Genomic DNA, 23,400 nt, shown 5'->3' with positions numbered 1-23,400 from the left:
TTCTCTGAAAGGGTGAGATGTGTAGTTTCATCTTCCATTTTTCCAAAGACTTGCATCAGGAAAGACCTGAGTAAAAGGGGATTCTGCTGATAGGTTTTTGACAGCTGCATCTCCAGCTGGACTGAACACAATCGGGCCATACAAATGAAAACACAAGTGTGCCCATGCTGTTTCAAGCTGTAATAATTCCACAGCCATTTAACTCCCGTGAAGGCAGAGTTATTGGGTTTTCAATGCAGAAGCAGCGCTGGCAGTTGCTGATCTTTGAAATTTATGGATAGGGTCAGGGCAGGAAGCAAATACAAAATGCCTCCTAAACTAAATTGAATTTCACGCTCATGAATGTGAGCGAACAAATTCCCACATCGCAAATCCTGCCTATTTCGTGCCAGGATTTGGCTTTATGTGGTACACTGAGAAAAGCAAGCATTAGCAAGCTGAGTAGTGACCCATAAACCAGCATGAAGTGTTCACTGCTGTCAGTTACAACACCATTACTCACATTTGATATTTGTGTCTCTCCTGTAACAGCAGCGCAGTGTAGGAAATGGCCATACCAGTGTCACCTGGGGCTCTGGCTCTTGGCCTCTGTCAGATCTGACAGCTGAAGAGGTAAGCATCCTGCTCACTGGGCAGGGACAGAGCGCAGAGCCCTTATCCCGCAGGCAGCGAATTTCAGGCTTCAGTGCTTGCTCTGGACAGCAAAGATTTCCAACCCTGGCCCCCATCCCTACCATAACTTTCCATATCTTTGTTTAAAATGTGCATGAAAGCAGCAACATTCTCTGCGCTCTCCAGTTTCTTGGGAAGAGCTCTCTATCTGCGTAACTCGGCTTCATGGACCAAAGCAGACCAAAGCCCGCAGCAGGGTCAGTGCGCGCTTGGCTGTTGAGAGTCCAAGAGCTCTGACCCTCAGGCTGCAGAAGACTCCTCTAGCAGGATCAACCCAGCCCCTGGTATCAAGTCTTACAAAGAAGCACCCTTACTTGTTTCGGTGAAAGCACTTGGATCAGCAGAAAGGAAGAGGACGTCAATCAGATCAGAGGCCGGGCCGCCGCGATACTGCTTGAGTGCATTTAAAGCTCTGTTGAAGAAAAGAGCCAGGTTACTGCACAGCACGAACTCCTTCAGCGACCCCATGTGCTTTAGGGCCTGGAGACAGAAGACTGGGCATGGATTCAGCTCCTCAAAGCTGAGAAGTGTTATTCCACAGCAGGACAACCCTATCTCACTACTGTTTCCCCCAGTCCTCACACACACTCCTTACGCCGGCCAATCTTCCACTTTCTGCTGTTATTCTGTTTTGAAGCAGTCAGAGCCTGGGCTAATCAAAATCATGGAGTAATTTGGGTTAGAAGGGACCTCAAAGCCCATCCAGTCCCACTCCCTGCCATGGGCACGGACACCTCCCCCTGGATCGGGGGGGCTCCAAGCCTCATCCAACCTGGCCTTGAACCCCTCCAGCACATTAATTCAGCAGAGTTACTCCCTTCTCCTGCTGGGATGGAAATGACTCCATACAGAATCCAGTGAGGACCAGAGATGATTCAAACATGGGATGAAAATAGCTGAGTGTGGGATGAGGGAAGAACAGGACCCCACCAAACAGCAGGTGGATAAATTTAGGCTGCTGTGACACCGCCATGTAACATATTCAATTGAGTTACCTTAGTGTGGGTTCTCTCAGCAGAAAAAGGAAGGCACATCCAAAAAGTGCACAACTCCCCTCAGCAGACCTGCTATCGGAATGAGTGGAGTATGATAGGAAAGGAGAGAGACTCAACCCACTGAAGGAAATGGAGATCTAGCCCAGGTTGCTTAGGAGGTGGTGGCTGTCGCATCCCTGGAGGTGTTCAAAGCCAGGCTGGATGGGGCTTGGAGCCCCTGATCCAGTGGGAGGTGTCCCTGCCCATGGTAGGGGGTGGGACTGGATGGGCTTTGAGGTCCCTTCTCATCCAAACCATTCTGTGACTCTAGGATCTGTCTCAGAAGAGCTTCTCCATAATAAACCAGACCATTTCTAACTGGTTGTTGCCCTCTGGAGCAGTGTCCATAGGAGAGCAGCAGGTCCTTACTTTTTTAGCCTGTTGTAGGTGACATCATTGGCCAATTTCAGGAGGCGGAACGAGCTCTCTTGGTCCAAGCTCAGCAAGCCATCACGGGACTCCTCGAAGGCGACAGTCACTGCTTTGGAGGTGATGCGTGTTACGACGCCAGTAGAGAGCGGCTCGCCCTGGCCGGTGCCCTCATAAAGGCCTACAATGTCTCCTGCAAAGACAAGTTTGAAGAGAGAGCTTGAAACGGAGCGAACATTTGGAAAAGAAGCTCTTTTGAGGAGAGTAGTGACCACGCATGTTCCAGGGTGGACAGCAGGAACACTTCTTCACCTTCCTCACAGCAGCAGTGCCATTGCTTACCTGGGCCAAAGCTGTTACAGGGCAGCTCCGCATTGGAGTCGTGTCTCCCAGGCTGAAATGTAACAAGCAGGCGCCCGTAGAGGCCGGTTCTCTGGGTGGCAGCTTGGAGCTTCAGCAAGCAGACGCCGCAGCTCTGCAGTTCCTTCAGGGAGACGCTCTCCTGCCACACCCTGGAAACCACACAAGGGCATCACAGAATCAGTAGGTTGGAAAAGACCTCTAGGATCATTGAGTCCAACCATTCCTATCAATCACTAAATCACACCCCTGAGCATTTCATCCACCTGTCTTTTAAATCCCTCCAGGGATGGTGACTCCCCTCCTCCCTGGGCAGCCTCTGCCAGGGCCCAATGACCTTTTCTGTGAAAATTTTTTTTCTGATGTCCAGCCTGACCTTCCCCTGGTGGAGTCTGAGGCCATTCCCCCTTGTCCTGTCCTCTGTCACTTGGGAGAAGAACCCAGCTCCCTCATCTCCACAACCTCCTTTCAGGTAGTTGCAGAGATCAATAAGGTCTCCCCTCAGCTTCCTCAAGGCTAAATAACCCCAGGTCCCTCTGCCACTCCTCATAAGACTTGTTCTCCAGCCCCCTCACCAACTTTGTTGCTCCTCTCTGGACAAGCTCCAGAGCCTCAACATCCTTCTTGTGGTGAGGGGCCCAGAACTGAACACAGGATTCAAAGTGCATCTCACCAGTGCCGAGTACAGAGGGAGAATCCCCTCCCTGGCCCTGCTGGTCACGCTGTTTCTGATCCAAGCCAAGATGCCATTGGCCTTCTTGGCCACCTGGGCACACTGCTGGCTCATGTTCAGTCACTGTTAACCAACACCCCCAGGTCCTTCTCCAGGCAGCTTTCCAGCCACTCTTCCCCTAGTCTGTAGCTGCATGGGGTTGTTGTGCCCCAAGTGCAGGACCCAGCATTTGGCCTTGTTAAACCTCATCCCATTGGTCTCAGCCCAGCGGTCCAGCCTGTTCACATCCCTTTGCAGAGCCTCCCTCCCCTCCAGCAGTTCGACGCTTCCACCCAGCTTAGTGTCATCTGCAAACTTACTTAGACTGCACTTGATCCCCTCATACAGGTCATTAATAAAGACATTGAACAGGGCTGGACCCAGTGCTGAGCCCTGGGGACACCACTGGTGCCCGGCCTCCAGCTGGAGGTAACTCCATTGACTACTACTCTTTGGTCCCGGCCATCCAACCAGTTTTTCACTCAGGAGAGTGTGCGCCTGTCCAAGCCAGAGGCAGACAGTAGGTGACGGTCAGCCCTATAGGTGCCAGCAAGGTTCCCCAGAGGTGCCAGGGGGTGCCAGCAGGGTCTCCTATAGGTGCTAGTGTTCCCTGTAGGTGCCAGCAGGGTTCCCGTGGGCCCGCGCCCCGCCTGCACCTGCTCTGCTCCACCTCGCTGTCCCGCTCTTCCCGCAACAGATCCAACATCCTCTCCGCCGCCGCCGCCGCCATGGCTGCACTCAGTACTTCCGGACAGTGCTGGGCACTTCCGGTTCAGGCGGCACTTCCTCTTCCGGCGACGTCGGAGGGAGTTGGGGCTGCCAAGATGGCGGCGGCCTTGGCGGCGGGGGCGAGGTTGAGGGCGGCCGGTGAGGGAACTGGGATGGGAACAGGGATGAAATGGGGATGGGAATAGAGATGGGAATAGGATGAGGACGGGGTTGAGGATGGGGATAGGGGCGGGGATAGCGTAGGGATAGCGATAAGATGGGTGTGGGATGGGGACGGAGATGGGAAGAGGATAAAATGGGGTGGAGACAGGGATGAGATGGGGATAAAACGGAGATTAGGATGGGATAGGGAAAAGATGGCCTCACCAGAGACTAAAAACCCCTCAGTGGCTGCTTGTTTTTAATCCTTTTTTGCTCCCTTTCAGCCTTCCTGCTTCCGTCTGCAGTTCGATGCCAGAGTTCCCAGAGCACGTCGCTGCAGCAAGGGTAACGTCACATGGGTTTCTGCTTTGCTTTCTGCCCCTTGATCTTTCTTGGTGGGGAGGGGAGAGCAGCTGAGTTTCCCTTCGGGAAAGAGGCGCCTCTGACTGCTCTGTTCAGTCTGGCAGGCACTTCCCAGTAGATTTTGGCCCCTCTGCCTGCCCACAGTCACCTTTAGTGGGAGGATGCTTCCATGGATGTGTGAGATGAAGCTGCAGGGCTGGAGAATTGGGTCCTCTGCTGTGGGAAAGGCCGCAGTGTGAGCTTGGCCTGATGTAGACAGTAGAGAAGCCACTCAAGCCAGGACATCGCAGAGTCCTCAGCTGCAGAAAGTTTCAGCATCTTTGTAGGTGCAGGCAGTCTGCTTCTCAGGCAAGGGTTATCTCTGGCCTGGAGGTTCTGATATCCGGTAAATACTGGACTTGTACTGCAGGCTTCATAGAATGGTTCAGGCCTTGAACCTCTCCACGGATCGGGCAGCCACCACTGCTCTGGGCAACCTGGGCCAGGGCCTCCCCATCCTCACAGCAAAACATTTTTGCCTAAGATCTCATTCAGTTTCCCCTCTTTCAGCCCCAAACCATTCCCCCTCGTCCTATCCCTGCCCTCCCTGATAAAACATGATTAACAGCCCAAGTGCTGACAGACACTGGGCCAGGAAACCTCAGGCTTTGGTTGTTTCCGTGCTTTGGAGGCTGCTTCTTTGTGTCCGTGCTGTGTTTCCTCTGCTGGGATCTCAGACAGAACTCTAGGCTCCACTTTAACCAGAAGGGGACACTGTGGAAGCAGAACTCTCCTCACCAGCAAGGTTTGCTCCTTCGCTCAGTGCTGCTGATGGTGCAGGGTGTCTTCTTGCTGGTCCTCAGGTGTGAGGGACCGTGCTTTGGATCTCTGCCTCTGCAGCACAGTGTTATTCCTGACCCCAGAGCAGAGCCTTGGAACTCATGGTTCTGTTCAGGCTCACAGTCGCTTGGAGTTTCTATGGAATTACACCTCTGCAAGAGGCATTGCTGAGTCTCGCAGGATAAACCAAGCAAACACAACTGCTGTGGAGTTGACTTTTGCCTTTGTTCACCGGCACCCGATGCGTTGTCCTGACTAGCCTGTGCAGGTGGCACAAACTCTGTTGCTTATGGAAGCGTGAATCTCAGCACTCAGGGAATTCTGAACTGTTCATTTGTGATGGAAGTGGCATCCTCTGAGCAGCTCGTTCTTCTTCAGATTGGAGAAACCAGCACCTTTTTGGTTGTCTCATCAAGATCCAGCGGGAATCTCCCTCCTCTTTAAATCCAAGATTACCTTTGTGGTATCATTGATTCCTACTTAATAGGGAAGTGTGATCCGATGGGGTTTGGCCCCGTGTCTCTGAGTGAAGGTGTTTGGCACTCTCGGGATGATCCCCGAGTGCTGCTAGCTAGATTCGTCTCTCATTTCTGTGCCCCTGGAAGCGCGTGCCGCAGTTCTGGTGAAAGCCCTACATCTGCAAAGTCCTGGCCCTGCTTTTCCCTCCCATTCTTTGGGAACAAACCCCTGTTTTGTGTAACTGGCTCTCACACAGGGATGCCAACAGCAGCCTCTGCTCTCTGTGCCATGTCTCCCTGTCTCGGAGATACTGGAAAACAGTTTGCATTTCTTCTGCTCAGGCCTCCCACTCTGGTTCTGTGTGCTGTTTCAGTTGTGATTTAACACACCACAGTGCATTTGAGTGAAGTTAATTGTTTGGCTCTGATAATTTAGATGAGATTCTTGTAATTTTTAGCTGTCAAAGGCAGCAGGTACATGTGAGTACCTGCAGAATGGATGTACCTGGCCTTGAACCCCTCCAGGGATGGGGCAGCCACCCCTGCTCTGGGCAACCTGGGCCAGGGCCTCCCCACCTGAACAGAAAAACATTTCTGCCTCAGATCTTAACTCAATCTCCCCTCTCGCAGCTCAAAACCGTTCCCCTCATCCCATCCCTGCCCTCCCTGATCCAGAGCCCCTCCACAGCTTTCCTGGAGCCCCTTTCAGCCCTGGAAGCTGCTTAAAGGTCTCCTTGCAGCCTTTTCTTCTCCAGGCTCAACAACCCAAGCTTTCTCAGCCTGGCCTTGTACAGAAGGTGCTCTAGCCCTTGTATCATCTCCGTGGCCTCCTCTGGACCTGCTCCAACAGCTCCGTGTCTTTCTTGTGTTGGTAAGGTAAAATGTCTCCACGGAGTTTGCCATTCAGGTGCCACTGCACAATTCCAGAGCTGCTGCCCTTATTCTGTCAGTGCTGAGTGATCCTAACAGGACGTGTCTGTGTTGTTCAGGAGTCCCCAGAAAGGTCTTCAGGAACTGCTGTGACATCGTGGAACGGAGAGACTCTTGTCTCAGTGGTTCAGCTACGGAGTGCTTGAGAGGAGAGGGTGTTAAAGAGATTCTTGCTCACAAGAGTGGGAGGATTGTTTCAAGACGAACACTGATTTAACACCTTCCTGGAGTGTTCAAGGCCAGGTTGTATGGCGCTTGGAGCCCCTGATCCAGTGGGAGATGTCCCTGCCCATGGCAGGGGTGGGACTGGATGGGCTTTGAGGTCCCTTCCAAGCTAAACCATTCTGTGATCATTTGCACCTTTAGCATCTTGGTGCTCAAAGTCGCATGAGGAATGCAGCGTGTGCTTGGCTGTCTGGGTGCGGGATGGTGCCTGTTCCTGCTCCTTCCTGAGCCTTGGTTGGAGAGGTCTGGTGAGAGGCCTCTGCTTGTCCCTCTGCAGCGCGGTGCTGTCAGAGTAGACAGATGTGGTAATGGCACAGAAGAGTCTTTGGGGTTCGTGTCTGCAGTGTGAGATGCTGAATCGCGCCGGGGCGGGAGAAGCTGTTATTATTGCCATTCAGGGAATGCAGCTGGAAGCAACAAAAGTGGAGCAGCCTCCTCACTCTCCTGTAAAGAATCCAGCTGTGGTTTTAGGGCCCTCTCTAAACCGTCTATTGAACAGGGAGGAGCTTTGAAAATAGAGGAGGAAAGGGTGCATGCGAGTCATTCACTTATAGCACTTGAGCTGGCTTTGGAGCGCTCATCAGCCCCTCTTCCCATCAAAGACGTGTTACCTCCCCCTGGATGCTCCCTGCTATCCTGTTCCTTCAGAGCTTGGTGCTGAGGTGGAGTGAGGAGCATTTACGTGTTCAGCCTCTTGGCTGCAGTGGAGGAAGCCTTTATTCGTACCGAGAAAAACTTAGCAAGAGCCTCATCTCTAAAACCCAGATGTAAGCAAGATTTGAGGTAGGTCTGTTCCCACTGGAGCTGGTGGTGGAATTCCAGTCTGTACATGCTGGGTGGTAGAAAGTCACCAGTGCTCGTGGAGCAGGAGCACCACTGGCACATGCAGCTGCAGATCTCAGTGTCAGGAACAATGAATCAACCAGTTGAATTTCCAGTTACTCCTCAGCCTGAGTCTTTCTGCACTTTTCCTGTGTTTCCAACAATTTCAAGCAACTTTCTGGGGTAGGAAGCGACCAAAACTAATAAATCCACTTCCCCATAAAATCACAGCAAGACCTGAGTCAGAAGGGAACCACAAGGGTCATCGAGCACAACTCCTGTCCCTCCGCAGAACACCCCCAACATTCACACCGTGGGGTTGAGGGCGTTGGCCGGATGCTTCTGCAATATTGTCAGGCTTGGCACCATGACTGCTTCCCTGGGAACTGTTCCTATGTTCCACCACCCTCTGAGGAAAGAACCTTCTCCTAATGTCCAATCTAAACCTGCCCTGGTGCATCTTCCTGCCATTCCCTTGGGTGAGAGAGAAGAGCTCAGTGCCTGCTCCTCCTCCTTCCTGTGTGAGGAAGCTGCAGACCTCGATGAGGTCTCCCCTCAGTCTCCTCTTCTCCACAGACCAAGTGACTTCAGCCGCAGCCCACGCACTTCCCCTCTAAACCCTTCACCAACCCCATGCCCTCCTCTGGATGCTTTCCAGCAGCTTTAGATGCTTTCTCTCCTGTGGTGTCCAAAACTGTGCCCAGTGCTCCAGGTGGGGCTGCCCCACTGCAGAGCCAAGTGGGACAATCCCCTCCCTCACATGCCTGGCCGTGCCGTACTGTGTGCACCCAAGTGGAATTTTATGATGGATGAGAGTGAAGCAAACCACCCGCCCTGGCACTTTCCTCTTTTTCTGAAGGCTCACTGCTGTTCCTGGTGGGCCAAGATGGTGTTGGGCCATGGGAGCAGCAACTGTGTTTGGGAGAGCGTTTCAGGTTGGGCTTGGAAATGAGACGGAGTGGTTTTGTGTGGTTTGAACATCTGGGCTGCAGCTTCAGCTCCTTGGCAGTGTTCCTTGTCCGGCTGGAGTGCTTCTACCAAAAGTTGGGAGGAAGGTCTGGGGACTTTGTGTCCAAAGCTGCTTTCTGCTCCATCTCCAGCTGCTTTTCCTTTCTTTCCTCTGTTCATATTTTCCATGTCTTGCTCGTATCTGTTTGCTGCAAGTGATTCTTGCCTTATCATTCACAGAGTTGTGGCCAAAACATCGCTGAGTTCTCCCCCATGGCCTGAAGTGAAACTTCCAGATCCAGTAGAAGAAGCAAAGCATCATGCAGGTAAAGGTGTCAAGCTCCAAGTGAAGGCTCACACTCCGATATCGCCATTGGTGAGCTGATGGAGCATGAATGTCTCAATGATTAGATTTAGTTGTTGTTCTTTATGTTTCTGTTTCGTTTCTTACATGTGTTGTGCTTCATAGAATCACAGAATGTTTTGGGTTGGAAGGGACCTCAAAGCCCACCCAGTCCCACCCTCTGCCCTGGGCAGCACCTCCCACTGGATCAGGGGCTCCAAGCCCCATCCAACCTGGCCTTGGACACCTCCAGTGATGGGGCAGCCCCCACTGCTCTGGGCAACCTGGGCCAGGGCCTCCCCACCCTCACAGGGAAATATTTCTTCCTAAGATCTCATCCAAATCTCCTGTCTTTCAGCTCAAAACCGTTCCCCTCATCCTATCCCTGCCCTCCCTGATCAAGAGCTCTCCCCACCAGCTTCTCTGTAGGCCCCACTTGTGCTCCAAGTGCTGATATTGGAGATTCAGGTAGAATATGAAGTCTCATTTGTTTAGGAGAGCTTTTAACCCTCCCAGAGGAACCTTGCTTGATGCGATGTGTTGCTCTCTAAAGCATCAAACAAGCCTTTTGGACAGGAGAAACCAATTCTTTTCCTTTTAATGGATAAATTGAAGAGCTGAAGCCAGCGCAAACAGTTGGGTGGTGGGCACGTTCAAGGGCTGGCATGTTTTAGTGCATGAAACAGAGTGCTGGAGCCAGCAGGAGCAGCTGGGTGGTAGGCGCAGGGCAGAGCTGCAGAGGTGGGACAGAAGGCAAGGAGCAGCTGGGAGGGGACAGCGTTAGTGAACACGTTCTTGTCCCCACGCCTTGTCAGGAGTGTAGAACACAGCCAGTCCTGAAAGGAGCACCTGGACTGTACAAGGGTTCCCTCTATGAGTCTGTGAGCGAAGTGCCCGTAGCTATTTAGCAACCATCGTTATTGATGACCCTCACTAGAACGTGTCTTCCACTTGCAACCAGACATGGGCAGGTGAGATGGGAAAATCCGGCCCTGGGAAGGCACACGTGTCCAGCCCCGTGCTGCCCAGGCGGGGCTGCTGTCATTCACACGGCCAGGATGTTCCTCGGCACCAAGCAGTAACGAGCCCCAGCGGGTGAGTTTCTTGCACGTTCACTGTGACGATGGCAATTAGCAGTGTGCACTTCATGCAGGTAACAAGCCCCTGTGTTAATTAACCAGCAATTTCGCTGTCTAGTTGTGTGAGCCTCTGGGACATCCATGAAAGCCTCCTGAATTCTCTGCTTCACATGAGAGAGGAAGTAAAGGAGAGGAGTTGTTTTACACTGAGGAGAGTGTCTAGCTCCTCTCATCATCCTGCTCCTTATCTCCCTTGAGCTTCTGGGCTATCTCTGGTGATGAATGGAATGTTGCATCCCTGAGCGCGATCTGACCCAGCAGTGAACCGTGGTTTGATTTGCCAGAGCCCTGTGGCGAGCGAGTCCCATGTTCCCCTGCCTGATTCCCATGGGACCCGTGGGGCTGCTGTGATTTCCATCCCTTGTCACCTCCCACTGTTTATGAGCTGGCATTGTTATCTCCTGGCTGTGCTTATCCAACGCAAACAACAGCGAGAGCAGTGAATTCCGCCTTCTGTTTTCCCGCTGGCTGTGGAAGCAGCATGGATATTTTAGGAAGGGTCTCTCCACAGGGTGCTGAGACACAAACCACTCTGACAATCAAATGGTAACGTCACTTGATGTTTCCTGTCACTAGAGGTGTCTGGCAGAGTTATCGACAACTTCAGAGCCCAGGAACAGCAAGGAAAATGTACCATTTTGAATGCAAAAAGATGAGAAAGCTGCATGGGTGGGAAGCTGGAATTTGACAGGGAAAAAGCGCTTGTTAAGGCATGGCTCTGCATGGGATTTGCTAACAGAGAAGATTGTAGGCCAGTGTTTTGAAATCTGGGGTTGAAACGTTGACCACAGAAGAGCTGACACACTAAGAGAAGCAGCGTAGGGCTGGGGAAATTGTCCCCATTGTGTGTCTGAGGGTGTAACAGAGAGAAGGGGTTCTGGATTCCTCTGGGATTGTTCAGCCTGGAGACAAGGAGGCCGAGGGGAGACCTCATCGCTCGCTGCAGCTCTTGGAAAGGAGGTGCTAGTGAGGTGGGTGCTGGGTTCTTCTCCCAAGTGACAAGTGATAGGTCAAGAGGAAATGGCCTTGAGTTGCACCAGGGGAGGTTTGGAGGCTGCCCAGGGCAGTGGGGAAAGTCTCCATCCCTGAAGGGGTTCAAACATGTGTGGCCATGGCACTTGGGGACATGGTTCAGTCAGCCCAATGGGGTTGTCTCAGCAGTTGGACTGGATGAGCTGAGAGGACTTTTCCAACCTCAATGATTCTATGATTTTTGTAGTGGCCGTTGTGACTCGGAGAAGAGCACACAGAGGATTTTCCTTCCAAGACAGCAATTCCAGCAATGCAGACACTAAACGTGTCACAGTGGGAACCGCAACAAGTGCTGCTTTGCAGATCATTTCTGTTCTTGCCTTTAACGGTTTGCATCTGCAGGGTTAAAACTTGGGCACTCGGTGTTCCTGTAAGGAGAGGGTTTGGTTGGATTCTGTGATTCTGTGATTCTGTGATGGGCTGCTGAGTTCTTGTCTGTCCCGAGGGGATGCTGGTTTGTTCGCATTCCAAGAAAAAAATTATTCAGCCGTTTTTGAGGACAGTGAAGAAAATCTTATTTTGCAGCTACAGCAAAGTTGCTCTTTTTCTGAGCAGCTCGAGAGAGTGGAAAGTTGCTGTTTGGAAGCAGAGCGGCACTCGTTGAGCAATACTTTTTGATGTTCCCATAAAAATTGGTCTTGGCTTCACTGCTCGGGAAGCCAGTCACAGAAGACTGAGTTTGTTGTTGCACAGGACCTCATCCCTGGGATCTGTGCTGCTCCTGCTCTGCATCCATGTGCAGATGGGAAGAGATTTTCTGGAACAGAGCAAGGGGAAGGTCTCTCCTGCCTTGGCTACAGATCCACATTCTCAGGCCAGGCTTTGTTAGTCAGCTGGAGCCCTTTTCCTGTGCACTTTGCCAACTCTTCCTGGTGTTCCTGTGCGCCTTATGCAGCATTAGGAGTCCTGGGCCTCCTGCATGTTACTTGGAAATTCATAGAATCATGGAATAGTTTGGGCTGGAAGAGACCTCAAAGCCTATCCAGTTCCACCCCCTGCTGTGGGCAAGGACACCTCCCAATGGATCTGGTTGCTCAAAACCCCATCCAGCCTTGAGGGGATTCTCAACCTTGAACAATGCAGGATGCATGGACGAGCACTCTTTTCTGGAATGCTTTATATCCATGTACTGGGCATTTTAGGATGGAGTCTCTATCCCTGGAGGGGTTAAAAAAACATATGGCCATGGCACCTGGGGACATGGTTCAGTCGTCACGGTGGGGTTGGGCTGGCAATTGGTCTGGATGAGCTTAGAGATCTCCAACCTTAATGATTCTATGTTTCCATGAAACGTAAATAGGTCCTTAAGTTTATGAAAGGGAGGCTCAAGCCCCTGTGGGAAACAGCGTTGCTATTGATCCTTGCGTAAGGATTCCCAAAGGATGAGAATTAGGGTGGGAGAGCAGCAAGGCTGAGTTAGCCCTGACCAGTTCTTCACACCCCGCCGGGTTTCTCACACTGACACCATCCCTGCTCTTTGCCCACAGAGGTGGTCCAGAAAGTGAACGAGATGATCGCAGCGGGGCAGTATGGACGGCTCTTTGCCGTGGTCCACTTCGCCAGCAAGCAGTGGAAAATCACCAGTGAAGACCTGATAATGATGGACAATGTTCTGGAGGCAGAGTGCGGAGACAGAATCCGTCTGGAAAAGGTGACAGCCTGTACTTCTGCGGTGCTCATGGGGCCACAGCAAATCACCTCCAACGCTCCTGGAGGCAAAACCCATAACAAGGTTTTAAAACCATGTCCTGAGGAGCTCCTGTCGGATCTCCTGCCTGTAGGATCTCCCTTTTGTGCTCCAGACGTTTACTTTCCCTTAATTCTGTTCCAGTTCCAGTTGTTCTTAGTGATAACATGATTTCTGCCGAAGAGGGCTGGAATGAGCCGTGCCAGACTCTGCCAGGAGACAGAGTTCTGTTGTTCCAACTTCATCCAAAAAAAGAAGCTGAAATTACAGTTGTTGTTTCTAGAGGCAGCAGCTAAAGCCTGTGTTTACCTCGAGACTCTAACACCCAAAATATTTGCAGTGCTCCCAGCGGGACTGTCGCAGCTCCACAAGATCCTTATCAGGCTGGGGGGTGGGTGGAGGCAGAGGGGTGGTGCCCGCAGGGAGTCTTGCCAAGATGTGGTTCAATATCCTTATCTGTAGACTCTGTTAACCAACAGGAACCTGCAGAGGCTCATTAATCCAAATCTCATATGAAAGATTATGAAGTGGGATTCTGTTGGCTTAATTGTAGTGCTGGAGTGGAGGCCCTCAAGGGTCCTACAGGGCGCTGGGGGAGGAGCTCCACATGAGCCAGCAACGTGCGCTCACATTGCAGAAACCACCCATGTCCCAGGCTGCATCCAGAGCAGTGGGACCAGCAGGGAGGGAGGGGATCCTGCCCCTCTGCTCCACTCTGAGAGACCCACCTGGAGCCTGTGTCCAGCTCTGGAGTCCTCAGCACAGGGAGGACACGGAGCTGTTGGAGCGAGGGCAGAGGAGGCCACGGAGATGATCCGAGGGCTGTAGCACCTCCTGTACGAGGCCAGGCTGGGAGAGTTGGGGCTGTTCATCCTGGAGGCTGTGGGGAGACCTTAGAGCAGCTTCCAGTCCTGAAAGGGGCTCCAGGAAAGCTGGGGAGGGGCTCTGGATCAGGGAATGCAGGGGCAGGACAAGGGGAATGGTTTTGAGCTGAAAGAGGGGAAACTGAGATGAGATGTTAGGCAGAACTGTTTTGCTGTTCAGGTGGGGAGGCCCTGGCCCAGGTTGCCCAGAGCAGTGGTGGCTGCCCCATCCCTGGAGGGGTTCAAGGCCAGGTTGGATGGGGCTTGGAGCCCCTGATCCCGTGGGAGGTGTCCCTGCCTGTGGCAGGGGGTGGGACTGGATGGGCTTGGAGGTCCCTTTCAATCCAAACCATTCTATAGGTGTTAGTGCCAGATAAGCAGAGCCAGGCAGTTTTCCCACTCATCCCTTGCTTCAAAGGCCAGCTTTGAGTCAGCGTTTCAGGCAGCCGTGTCCAACATCCTTGTGTACAAGGAGAGCGGTTTGCATGGAGTGGCCGGCTGGGAATGCAGAGGTCGAGATGGGAATGAAGGGAGTGAGGAACTTGCCTTCCTACTGTAACCCTTGCGGGATTTCACTGGCAAGTCTCTGTCTAAAACCAAAGTTGGAACATCTCATGCCTGTTCCTGTGTTGCTTTTAATGCCACCACACAGCGTGGGGAAGGAGGTGGCCTGCGAGGAACGCTGCCTCTTCCCACCACATCTTCTCTCTTATCTTGTTGGGTCTCTTAGCTGAGCACGAGGTCGAGATGTCCTGAAATGAAAGGGCTGGTCCCTGCGGTGGCGAATCCCTGTGAGGTTCACATCTTTATCACTCATCTGTGAGCCATGGAGGAGAAAAAGGAAAGTTTCTCCTCTGGGATGCAGAGCCATTGCTATAAAAATCCAGTGATTTTAGGAGCTGCCATCCATTCAGATCCCACACAAGGCGTTCTGTTCTCCTTCCCTGGTTGCTTTTCGTATCTTTTACAACCACTGGAACAGAAAGGCTCAGAGTGTTCTGATCGGCATGGAAGATACTTCTGAGGGATGTTTGAGCAGGATAAACTCCTGGAAGTCAATCTGATTAATGAATCTATTTGTGATGTGTTCGGTGCCTTTTCCCACCACCCTACTCCAGGAGCAGTGTTGGGTTTGGGGTGTGTAAAGGCCTGGCTTTGACTCCTTTATCATGGATTTGGAGCTTTCTCCTGGGAGGATGAACCAGTGATATGTGCCTGATTTATCTCCTGTAGGTTTTGCTGGTTGGTGCTGATGACTTCACTCTCATTGGAAGGCCAATCCTAGGGTAAGATGTCTTTTACAGGAATCATCTTCAAGACAATTCTTGTACTTAATTGTAGCTTCAGGGCTCCTGCAGTCCCTGAAAATGAAGAGAAACTGGGATTTATCAGTGATAGCTCTTTTCCTAGCCCCAGGCTTTTGAAGGAGTCACCAATAAAATGACCTCACCATTCTCTGATGGCTCTAAGCGTTGCTGTAGTGCCAGGATGGAGCAATAAAACGAACTCGCTGTTCTTTGCCGGCTCTCACTGTCACTGCAGTGCCAGGGCAAAGTGGCAGCACCCATAAAACCCCAGGGAATGGCAGGAGGATGACAGGGGAGGGGTAGGTTGGACATTGGGAGAAGGATCTTCCTCGAAAGGGTGGTGGAGCACTGGAACAGCTCCCAGGGATGTGGTCACGGTGCCAAGCCTGAAAATATTCCAGAAGCATTTGGCCAAGCAGCGCCACAGTGAGAGTGTTGGGGTGTCCTGTGCAGGGACAGGAGCTGGGCTCAGTGATCTTTCTGGGTCCCTTCCAACTTGGGATGTTCTGTGAGTATCCAAGGGCTTTGGTGGTGGTCTGGTCACAGGCTGAGCTGCACAGGTAGGGGTTAGCTTGACTGAGCAGCTTTGGCAGAGGATGGGCAGGTCAGGAGGGACTGGTACAGTCCAGAGTCAGTTCTTGGTGACTTGTAGGTTCAAGTTAGAAATGCTGTAGGGAAACCTCCCGAGTCCACAGCTCTCTAATATGGACTGTAAGAAAGAAGTAGAGCCCAGGCACCATGGGCTGTGGCTTTTGTGCAGAGTTCCCAGTTGTGCCTGAACTGCAGGCGTTTTGGAGGGGAGATCAGAACCTGGATGTGAACAAAAGCGGGTTTATTTTCCTGCTGCTTTAAAAATAAACACATCCATGTCTGCTTGGGCCTGTTCCTTACAGCTGCGCTCCCTGCTCAGACCTGGAGGCGGGCAGGGACTTGTCCCAGTTTGGACAGGCGGTGGTGTTTTCATTCTCTGCCACAGTTGGACGCCTCGTAGGATGACACTGCTCTAAAGCCTTAAAATCAGCAGCACTGCAAAGCCGAGCTGTGGGCAGCGGCTGTTCTAGAGCTGCCATCTGCCTCCTGCACCGGAGTCTGTGGGGTTTGTGTTTGTTCCAGTGATGGTCTCTGCTCAGCTGGCACCGTGGCACCGGGCAGCGTGTGGCTGGACCTTGTGTAGCTCTGCAACACAAAAAAACCACGCGTTTTTAAAGGTGTGATGGGAACTTCGCAGAACCTTGGGCAGATGTGTGTTTCAGGCCATCGGTCGAGTTCTCTCGGCTGATTTAGACCCCAGTAAAACGTGTGGTGCCTCTGTGAGAAAGCTCAGCTGCTTTCTAGACCAGTTAGAGCCGCTGGGAATGTTTTCCCCCTGCTCTTTCTCCTGCCCAGTGTTGCAGGGGTGTTGGTGGGAATGACAAAGGGCCTAGGACCTGTTCTTCTCCCAAGCAGCCAGGCTGGCATTCCTTTACCTTCTGCAGGGAACGAGTGAGCTCGTCACTTGGAATTATTACCTTGGAGCTGCGATCCTTTGGGGCTGTAGGATGCCTGGATCTTTTCTGCTGTTTAATGACAGCAGCTTTCAGCCCAACTTGGATCTCAGTGTGGATTTTTCTTGCCTCCTGTGAAAACCTGATGGATCTGCTTTGTCCTAAAGTCTTTTGCTGCCGAAAGCAGCAGCCCTGACAGCACTGGGCTCTGGGAAGCATGTGACCCCTCTCTTTATTTGTATGGACATTCCAGTCATACCTAAACCATGGGATAAAGGTTTTTCTTTTCCTTGGGTTCTGTTTTGTCGAGAACTTTGCTGTTGCTGTGCACTTCACCGATGAGCTGGTTTTTGTTGTGCCTTAGCCCTTCACCCAGCAGGGCCCAGTGCTTTGTCCGGTGATTTGGGACTTACTGGGGCCACTTGCCGTAAGCTTTGACTTGCAGAGCGAAGCCATGCTCGGGCACTCATCTGTGTCACCAATACCCTGACAGATTTTGCAAGTGAGTCCACGTGTCGGGGACTCCTCAAGAGCTCTGTGTTGGTGTTTCTCCTTTGGGCTGGGTGCTCCCCAAGGCCTCAGTCCAGTGGCGAGAGCTGGGCCAGGGCAGCTCGGCTGTGCTGCTGCAACCCCTGGCTCTCCTGAGAGCAGCAGCGATTTCAGTGACCGGGTCACTTTATCTGGCCTGGCTGCTCTCCAGTTTTCCCATGTGATCAGCACGAGTTTCTGACGTGCCTTTTGTGTCCATAATGCGAGTGCTCAGGAAGTTTAGCTCTCCATGTGCCGTCAGCAGGCAGGAGTTGGATCCAGAAGGTGTAGCTCCCGAGTTGTAGTGGTGAAATCCACCAGCCCCTGGAGCACAGTCCAGTTTGTTGTTTCTTTCGTGGCGAGCAAAGCTCACTGTGTGTTCCAATAGTGCTGTCGGGCCCTGGCACTGTGCTGGGTCAGGATAGCTTCCTTCAGCTGGGATGCAGGGGCACCCCGGGGTCTCTTAAAATCTGGATTATTTAATGTCTGTCTTCTTCTGGGCTGGTCACTAAAGGCAGATACGCCAGTGTTCTCCTCCAACTGTCCTTTCCGCCTGCCCAGAGGAGTCGGTCTCTGTTGTGTTTACGCCCCAGAGGGCCAATGTGAGGAGAGAGATGGTGAACGCAGGAAGGGGTGGTGAGTGTGGAGAGAAAAATATCTCCAAGCCTTTGGCCTCCTGCTGACCTTGCTGGGACAGCTGGGCTGGATGGGCTTCCCCCCATGCCCTCCTTAAGCACAGACGGAGTCGCTTGTCTGGGAGATGTGCTCTCAGTGCCTTCCGGCAGCAAAGCGAGGATGCTAATGAGTTTTTAATGGTATTCTGCAGCGATGCTGCATGGAAGAAGTGCCTCTGCCTCCTCCGCGGTGGCTGTTGATTAAAACTATGTTTCCCAAAGCTCTTGTCTGGGGACGCTCGTCTTCCCAGAGCGGAGCTGTAGCAGACAGTTAGCTGGGCCTCCAGCACCTGCTTCACACCACTTCACTTCCCAGCTCTGGTGTTTCCAGAGAGCAACTCCAATTGCCAGCGCTCTTTCCAGCTTCAGCAGGACTTGTTCTCTCCGAGCTCTGCTGAATCCTGGGTGGGCAGGTGTGGGGTTTTCCTGTGTCAGTTGAGTTACTCAGTGATTCTGCTCATCTGTGAAGGAGCAAGGGCCACGTTCTTCTCTTCATCTCCATCCTTGGGGAGGGAGGATGTTTACTCGCTGAGGAATTCCATGGGTAGAAATGAGCTCTAGGAATAATTGGAGTCTTGGAGTGCTCTCACCACTGAACCAGATCTCTGCCAGCTGCAGGGCAGGGAGTGGTACCGAAACCCTCAGCGAGTCTCCAGCTTCTCTTCCAGCTTGGGGTAAACAAGCAGGACAGACTGAGAGTGGGAGGCGGGAGAGAGGAGTGTGGGAGAAGTGACTTGCTCCAGGAGCCAATTAGCTGGGCTTCCTGCTGGAAACAGTGGGCCAAATCCCTCTTCCCTAAGCCTTTGCCAGGACTTACTCAGGTGAGTAAGGTGAGAGGACTCTTCCAACTGTCTGCGATGCTTTATAGAAGGAGGCAGGACTTCTGTGTTGGCCAGCCCAGTGCAGGAGAAGGGGCCACAGGTGGGTTTAATCTGTCCCGAGAGATAAGCAGGGCACACCGGGTCATAGGTATGTGTCGGGGGCATTTATGTACCTGTGATCCTACAAGTTCTGCAGGTTCCTTTTAGCTGTTCCTGATCTTTTCCTTCACTGCCCTGCAAACTGTCGCATCACTCGGCTGCTCCGTGTAGAACACCTCAAGGCTTTTGGCTTTGTGCCCTGAAGCCTGCCAGGTCCCCTCCTTCCACGGTGACTTTGCCATTCCCGTGGATACGGGCTCTGTAAGGCAGGTTATGACCCTGCATATTGCTTTGCCCCCAGACCTGCTCACCAACAGGAGGTGAATGTAAGTAATTAAAAAGTGATACCTTTGCAAATCGTTTTTAAGGAAGGAGCTGGTGCGCGTGGAGGCTACTGTGATTGAAAAGACGGAGTCATGGCCAAAGATAAACATGCGCTTTTGGAAGAGGCACAACTATCAACGGAAGAAAAGTAAGATGAAGGGAATACAGAGCTTCCTTCCCTGTTGGATGTGGGAGGGGGGCGTGCCGCAACACAAGGGCAGTGCTGGGGAGGGAGGCTCGTTCCCCGTCCTTCACCCCCAGGCACAGCACCTCTCTCCCAGCCCACTGCCCTAGGAGTGCCTGCGGCACTCAGGGCACCGTGACTTAGTATTTCCCTGCTCCAGCACCCTGAGAAAGACCTGGCTGAAAATCATATCCTGGGCAGGAAGACAATCTTGTTCTCTTTCCAAAGCCTTAAATATCCGATACAGAAGCACAGATGTTAGCAAGTCTTAACGATATTGTGAGGTGGGCTTTAATGACTGCCTCTTCTCATACAGAGCTGAGAGAGGGAAATGTTATGACTATGTTTTATCCAAGGGATGCTCAGGCCTTGAGGACTTTCTGCAGTCCTCATCACAGGAAGGACATGGAGCTGTTGGAGGGAGGCCAGAGGAGGCCACGGGGATGATCCCAGGGCTGAAGCACCTCCTATATGAGGCCAAGCTGAGAGAGTTGGGTTCGTTCAGCCTTGAGAAGAGAAGGCTGTGGGGAGACCTTAGAGTAGGTTCCAGGGCTGAAAACCACACCTTGGCACACCATGGACTAACCCCAGCAAAGCCGGCAGGAGCCTTTTGAGCGGTATGTAATGAGTTTGTACTGTGTCTGATGTTTGTTTTTTCTCTCTTTTCCCTCTCTTTCAGTCATCGTACACCCGCAGACCGTCCTCCGGATTAACAGCATCGACATCTTCCCCTGCTTGTCATAACACATCAATTGGGTGCTGCGAGGCTTAGGTTTGTTCTTGTTTTAGGCAGTTGTGGAAATAAACCTGCCTTGTCACCGAGAGGTTCTGGACTTGGTGCAGTAGTTGGAAATGGAAATCTGTATGTACTTTCTTCCTAAAAAACCCCAAATGAACTATTTTTTTAAGCTATTATTGTGGCCTTGCTGGTGTTTGTTTGTCAGGACTTGGATCCACTGTGAGCTGCTGGGCTGGCTCTGTTCTTCCCTGCACACCTCTGTGGACTTGAGGAATTTAGGCTTACAGCTGGGTTTTAAAATACCCTGTGCTTTGATGGTTGTGGAACAGAAGGGCTGTTCGCTGCCTCTGTCCCACGGCTCCCAGCCTGGAAAGCAGAGTCTGTGTGTAATTAGTGAATTGAAAGAGCCAGTTGTTGTCTTAGTTTATAGAATCTTGGAAGGGACCTCACAGCCCATCCAGTCCCACCGCCTGCCATGGGCAGGGACACCTCCCACTGAATCAGGGGCTCCAAGCCCCATCCAACCTGGCCTGGAACCTCTCCAGGGATGGGGCAGCCACCGCTGCTCTGGGCACCCTGGGCCAGGGCCTCCCCACTGTCACAGCAGAACATTTCTGCTTAAGATCTCATCTCAGTCTCCCCTCTTTCAGCTCAAAATCGTTCCCCTCCTCCTATCCCTGCCTTCCCTGATCCAGAGCCCCTCCCCAGCTTTCCTTGGGCCCCTTTCAGGACTGGAAGCTGCTCTAAGGCCTTCCCACAGCCTTCTCTTCTCCAGGCTGAACAACCCCAACTCTCTCAGCCTGGCCTTGGACAGGGAGTGCTCGTTTGGAACCTATCTGTGTCTTGTCTTGCCTTTCCAATCTCCAAAGTCCATATAAACCTTGTGGACATCACTTTACGTGCTGGAAACACAAGCTCAGCAGCTCAGGCTACATTTCATCCTGCCTGACTTCAGTGAGAGGCAGGTCCAGGCGTGCTTGGGTTAAGCAAGTTCTCCAGTCGCTGGAGAGACGGTCATCGTAGAGGCTGACTCATCCCTTCCCCTTTTGGATCGGCTGGCACAGGCAGCCCTGAGGAGATGCCGTTTCTTCCCTGGTGACTGTGTGAGGTGCCTGGAGACCTGGATTTTAAACAGCTGATGGTAACAGGAAAGCTTTGACCATCGCATCCTCCAAAAAACATCTCCCACCTCTTCCTCTCCCAAAGGCGGCTCTGATTCCGTGCTGGGACCAGAGATCCCAGCAGCAGCAGCGAGTCACAATATGGTGCAGGCTGTGGCAGCGACCGCCTTTCCGTCACAGACTGTTCCCAGCCCGGGCGGAAGCAGCGCTGCCAGCCGGAGCCATTCTGGAAGCCATGTGGTCCGTCTGCATTTCCAAAGTCAGGCGAGTGCTGGGGGTAGGGAACAGCATCCATGTCTTGGCTTTAGAGGATGTAGGGGAATGTTCTGTCCTTCCTGGTGCTGGAGCCACATTTGGAAAGAACAGAGAGGAAGAGCCTAGTGTTGATTCGAGTCCTGCACGTGGGTTACAACAACCCCGTGCAGCTCCAGGCTTGGGGAAGAGCGGTTGCAAAACTGCCTGGCAGAGAAGGACCTGGGGGTGCTGAGTGGCAGTGGCTGAACGTGAGCCAGCGGTGGCCCAGGCGGCCAAGAAGGCCAATGGAGTCCTGGCCTGCATCAGGGATAGCATGTCCAGCAGGAGCAGGGAAAGGTTCGTCCCTCGACTCGGTGCTGGTGAGGCGGCACCTCAAATCCTCAGTTCAGTTTTGGGCCCCTCAGTCTAAGAATGCCGAAGGGCTGCAGCGCACCCAGAGCCTCTCCAAAGCTCAGCTTGCCTGGAGCCCCTTTCGGCACTGGAAGCTGCTCTAAGGTCTCCCTGGAGCCTTCTCTTCTCCACGGTGAACAACCGCAACTCTCTCAGCGTTGCCTGATGGCAGAGGGGCTCCAGCACTCACACGTCCCCAGGTGGAGTAGGAATGCCTCGGTGCTGCAGGGTCCGGGCTCTGCGTGTCCGGTGCGGTCCTCCAGTGAAGGGAGATGTTTAGCCAAGCCCTCGGCGTGCACCGTGGCAGCGAGCGGTCTGCGCTGTTGCACAAGAGATGGGCAAACCGTGAGCCTGGCTGTGCATCAGCCCTGCCGTGACCTCATCCTTCGCCCTTTGAAGAGTGATGGACCGTGACACCTTAATTCACTTGTGGCTCTGTTTTTTTTCAACCCCGTCAGACGCAGCTGCTCTCAAGAGCTCGTTTAGAGTGCGGCTTCCATCGTTCAGAAGGCTCATGCTGTTCTAAACCCTCCAATGGGATGCGGTGGTCACTTGGATGCTAAGCCTGCAGCTTCGAGGTGCTTGGGTTTGGGTTTCCCATCCCGACAACAATAAGATCATCGTCAGGATTGAAGGGGAAGCAGCCCGTGCTGGTCACGCTGCCTCTGGTGTGTTTGCAGAGCGCTGTCTGGACAGGTTTTACATTACCTGCATGGTGGGGTTCCTCTCCCTTCCCTCAGTGTGTCGTTCCACGCTCTAAAATAAGCTTCACAAGCAAAGCGATTGCTTGCAGCGTGAAGGCTTCCCGTTGCGAGGAGCCATTCCATGGGCAGCCAAGTGAAGCGTGATGGATGCAGTGCCTTGCAGCTTCTGTGGAGAGACAGAAGTGCACGGATCTCCCTCTTTGGGACCCACAGGTTGCGGTGTTTGCACCTACTCAAAGCCTCTGTGCTCTGCTGTGTCACGGGCTGTAGGCGCTGAACGTGGCGCAGCGGCAAGGCAGCTTGAAAAGTCCCTAGGACACAGCTCTGGGACCCCTAGAATGGGAGGGAAGCGCTCTTCATGTGCCCCTTTGGGGTGTTTTTGTCCCTGTCAGCTTTGTGAAGGCAGTTTTGAACGCAAACGCGGAACCAGCTTTATTTTCTCAGTGTGATCTGGACACGTTCTGGCTATAATGGCTTGAAACCCACAGCAGACAGGGTGCCACCAGGACGCTATGCTGGTTTGTTGTCTCTTGCGCTGGAGGTTTTATTGTCTTTTGTGGCCAAAACCAATGCCCTCTCATTAAGGAGACAAAGGGAACACTTCACCGCTGGCTCCGGACTGGTACAAAGTCTGTACGGAGCAGGCGGGCAGCGATGGTGGGCATGAGCACACTGAGTACAGCTCCTGTCCCTGCACAGGACACCCCAACACTCACACCATGGGGCTGTTTGGCCAAATGCTTCTGGAATATTGTCAGGCTTGGCACCGCGACCGCTTCCCTGGGAGCTGTTCCAGTGCTCCACCACCCTCTGAGGGAAGAGCCTTCTCCTAATGCCCAACGTAACACTCCCCTGTCATCTTCCTGCCATTCCCTGGGGTCCAGAGAGGAGAGCTCAGCACCTGCTCCTTCTCTGCATGTGAGGAGGCTGCAGGGTGCAGTGAGGTCTCTTCTCAGTCTCCTCCAGGCTGAACAGACCAAGTGGCTTGAGCTGCTCCTCAGCTTCCCCTCTAAACCCTTCACCAACCCCATGCCCTCCTCTGGATGCTCTCCAGGAGTTTTAGATCCTGTTTATCCTGTGGTGCCCAGAACTGCGCACAGTACTCGAGGTGTGGAGCAGAGCAG

At 52.8% G+C, this 23,400-nt stretch overlaps 2 protein-coding genes across 3 annotated transcripts in view; one reads left to right on the top strand and one right to left on the bottom strand.

Annotated features, from left to right (window-relative positions):
• Positions 1–3,936, bottom strand: part of IGHMBP2 (immunoglobulin mu DNA binding protein 2) — a 32,106-nt gene extending 28,170 nt beyond the window's left edge. Inside the window, exons 1-4 of the mRNA XM_054066786.1 lie at positions 3,804–3,936; positions 2,418–2,587; positions 2,076–2,268; positions 987–1,084 (exon numbers count right to left, since the gene is read on the bottom strand). Of these exons, the coding sequence (XP_053922761.1) occupies positions 987–1,084; positions 2,076–2,268; positions 2,418–2,587; positions 3,804–3,877 (535 nt within the window). The 5' untranslated portion in view covers positions 3,878–3,936. The remainder of the gene's footprint in view (positions 1–986; positions 1,085–2,075; positions 2,269–2,417; positions 2,588–3,803) is intronic.
• MRPL21 (mitochondrial ribosomal protein L21) lies at positions 3,917–19,979 on the top strand. Of its 2 annotated transcripts, none has more exons than XM_054066790.1 (7): positions 3,917–4,014; positions 4,302–4,362; positions 8,823–8,908; positions 12,584–12,747; positions 14,880–14,932; positions 18,928–19,031; positions 19,747–19,979. In XM_054066790.1, the coding sequence occupies exons 1-7, from the start codon at positions 3,972–3,974 to the stop codon at positions 19,809–19,811; spliced, it is 576 nt and encodes a 191-aa protein (XP_053922765.1). In that variant the 5' UTR covers positions 3,917–3,971; the 3' UTR covers positions 19,812–19,979. The 2 variants fall into 2 exon arrangements, with proteins under 2 accessions (XP_053922765.1, XP_053922766.1); XM_054066791.1 differs by having other exon boundaries at positions 8,823–8,958.
• Positions 19,980–23,400: the final 3,421 nt, after the last annotated feature.

Source organism: Cuculus canorus, chromosome 5, assembly GCF_017976375.1.
Source record: "Cuculus canorus isolate bCucCan1 chromosome 5, bCucCan1.pri, whole genome shotgun sequence".
In the NCBI taxonomy this organism is placed as follows: domain Eukaryota; kingdom Metazoa; phylum Chordata; class Aves; order Cuculiformes; family Cuculidae; genus Cuculus; species Cuculus canorus.
The sequence above is the reverse complement of the archived record's forward strand: the minus strand, read 5'-3'. Positions and strand labels throughout refer to the sequence as shown.

What these genes read in the sequence shown, in the direction of transcription:
- MRPL21 (XM_054066790.1), top strand. Translation starts at nt 3,972, where the DNA reads ATGGCGGCGGCCTTGGCGGCGGGGGCGAGGTTGAGGGCGGCCG. An exon ending in GGCGAGGTTGAGGGCGGCCG is followed by an intron (nt 4,015 to 4,301) that starts GTGAGGGAACTG and finishes GCTCCCTTTCAG; the next exon opens with CCTTCCTGCTTCCGTCTGCA. An exon ending in ACAGAATCCGTCTGGAAAAG is followed by an intron (nt 12,748 to 14,879) that starts GTGACAGCCTGT and finishes TATCTCCTGTAG; the next exon opens with GTTTTGCTGGTTGGTGCTGA.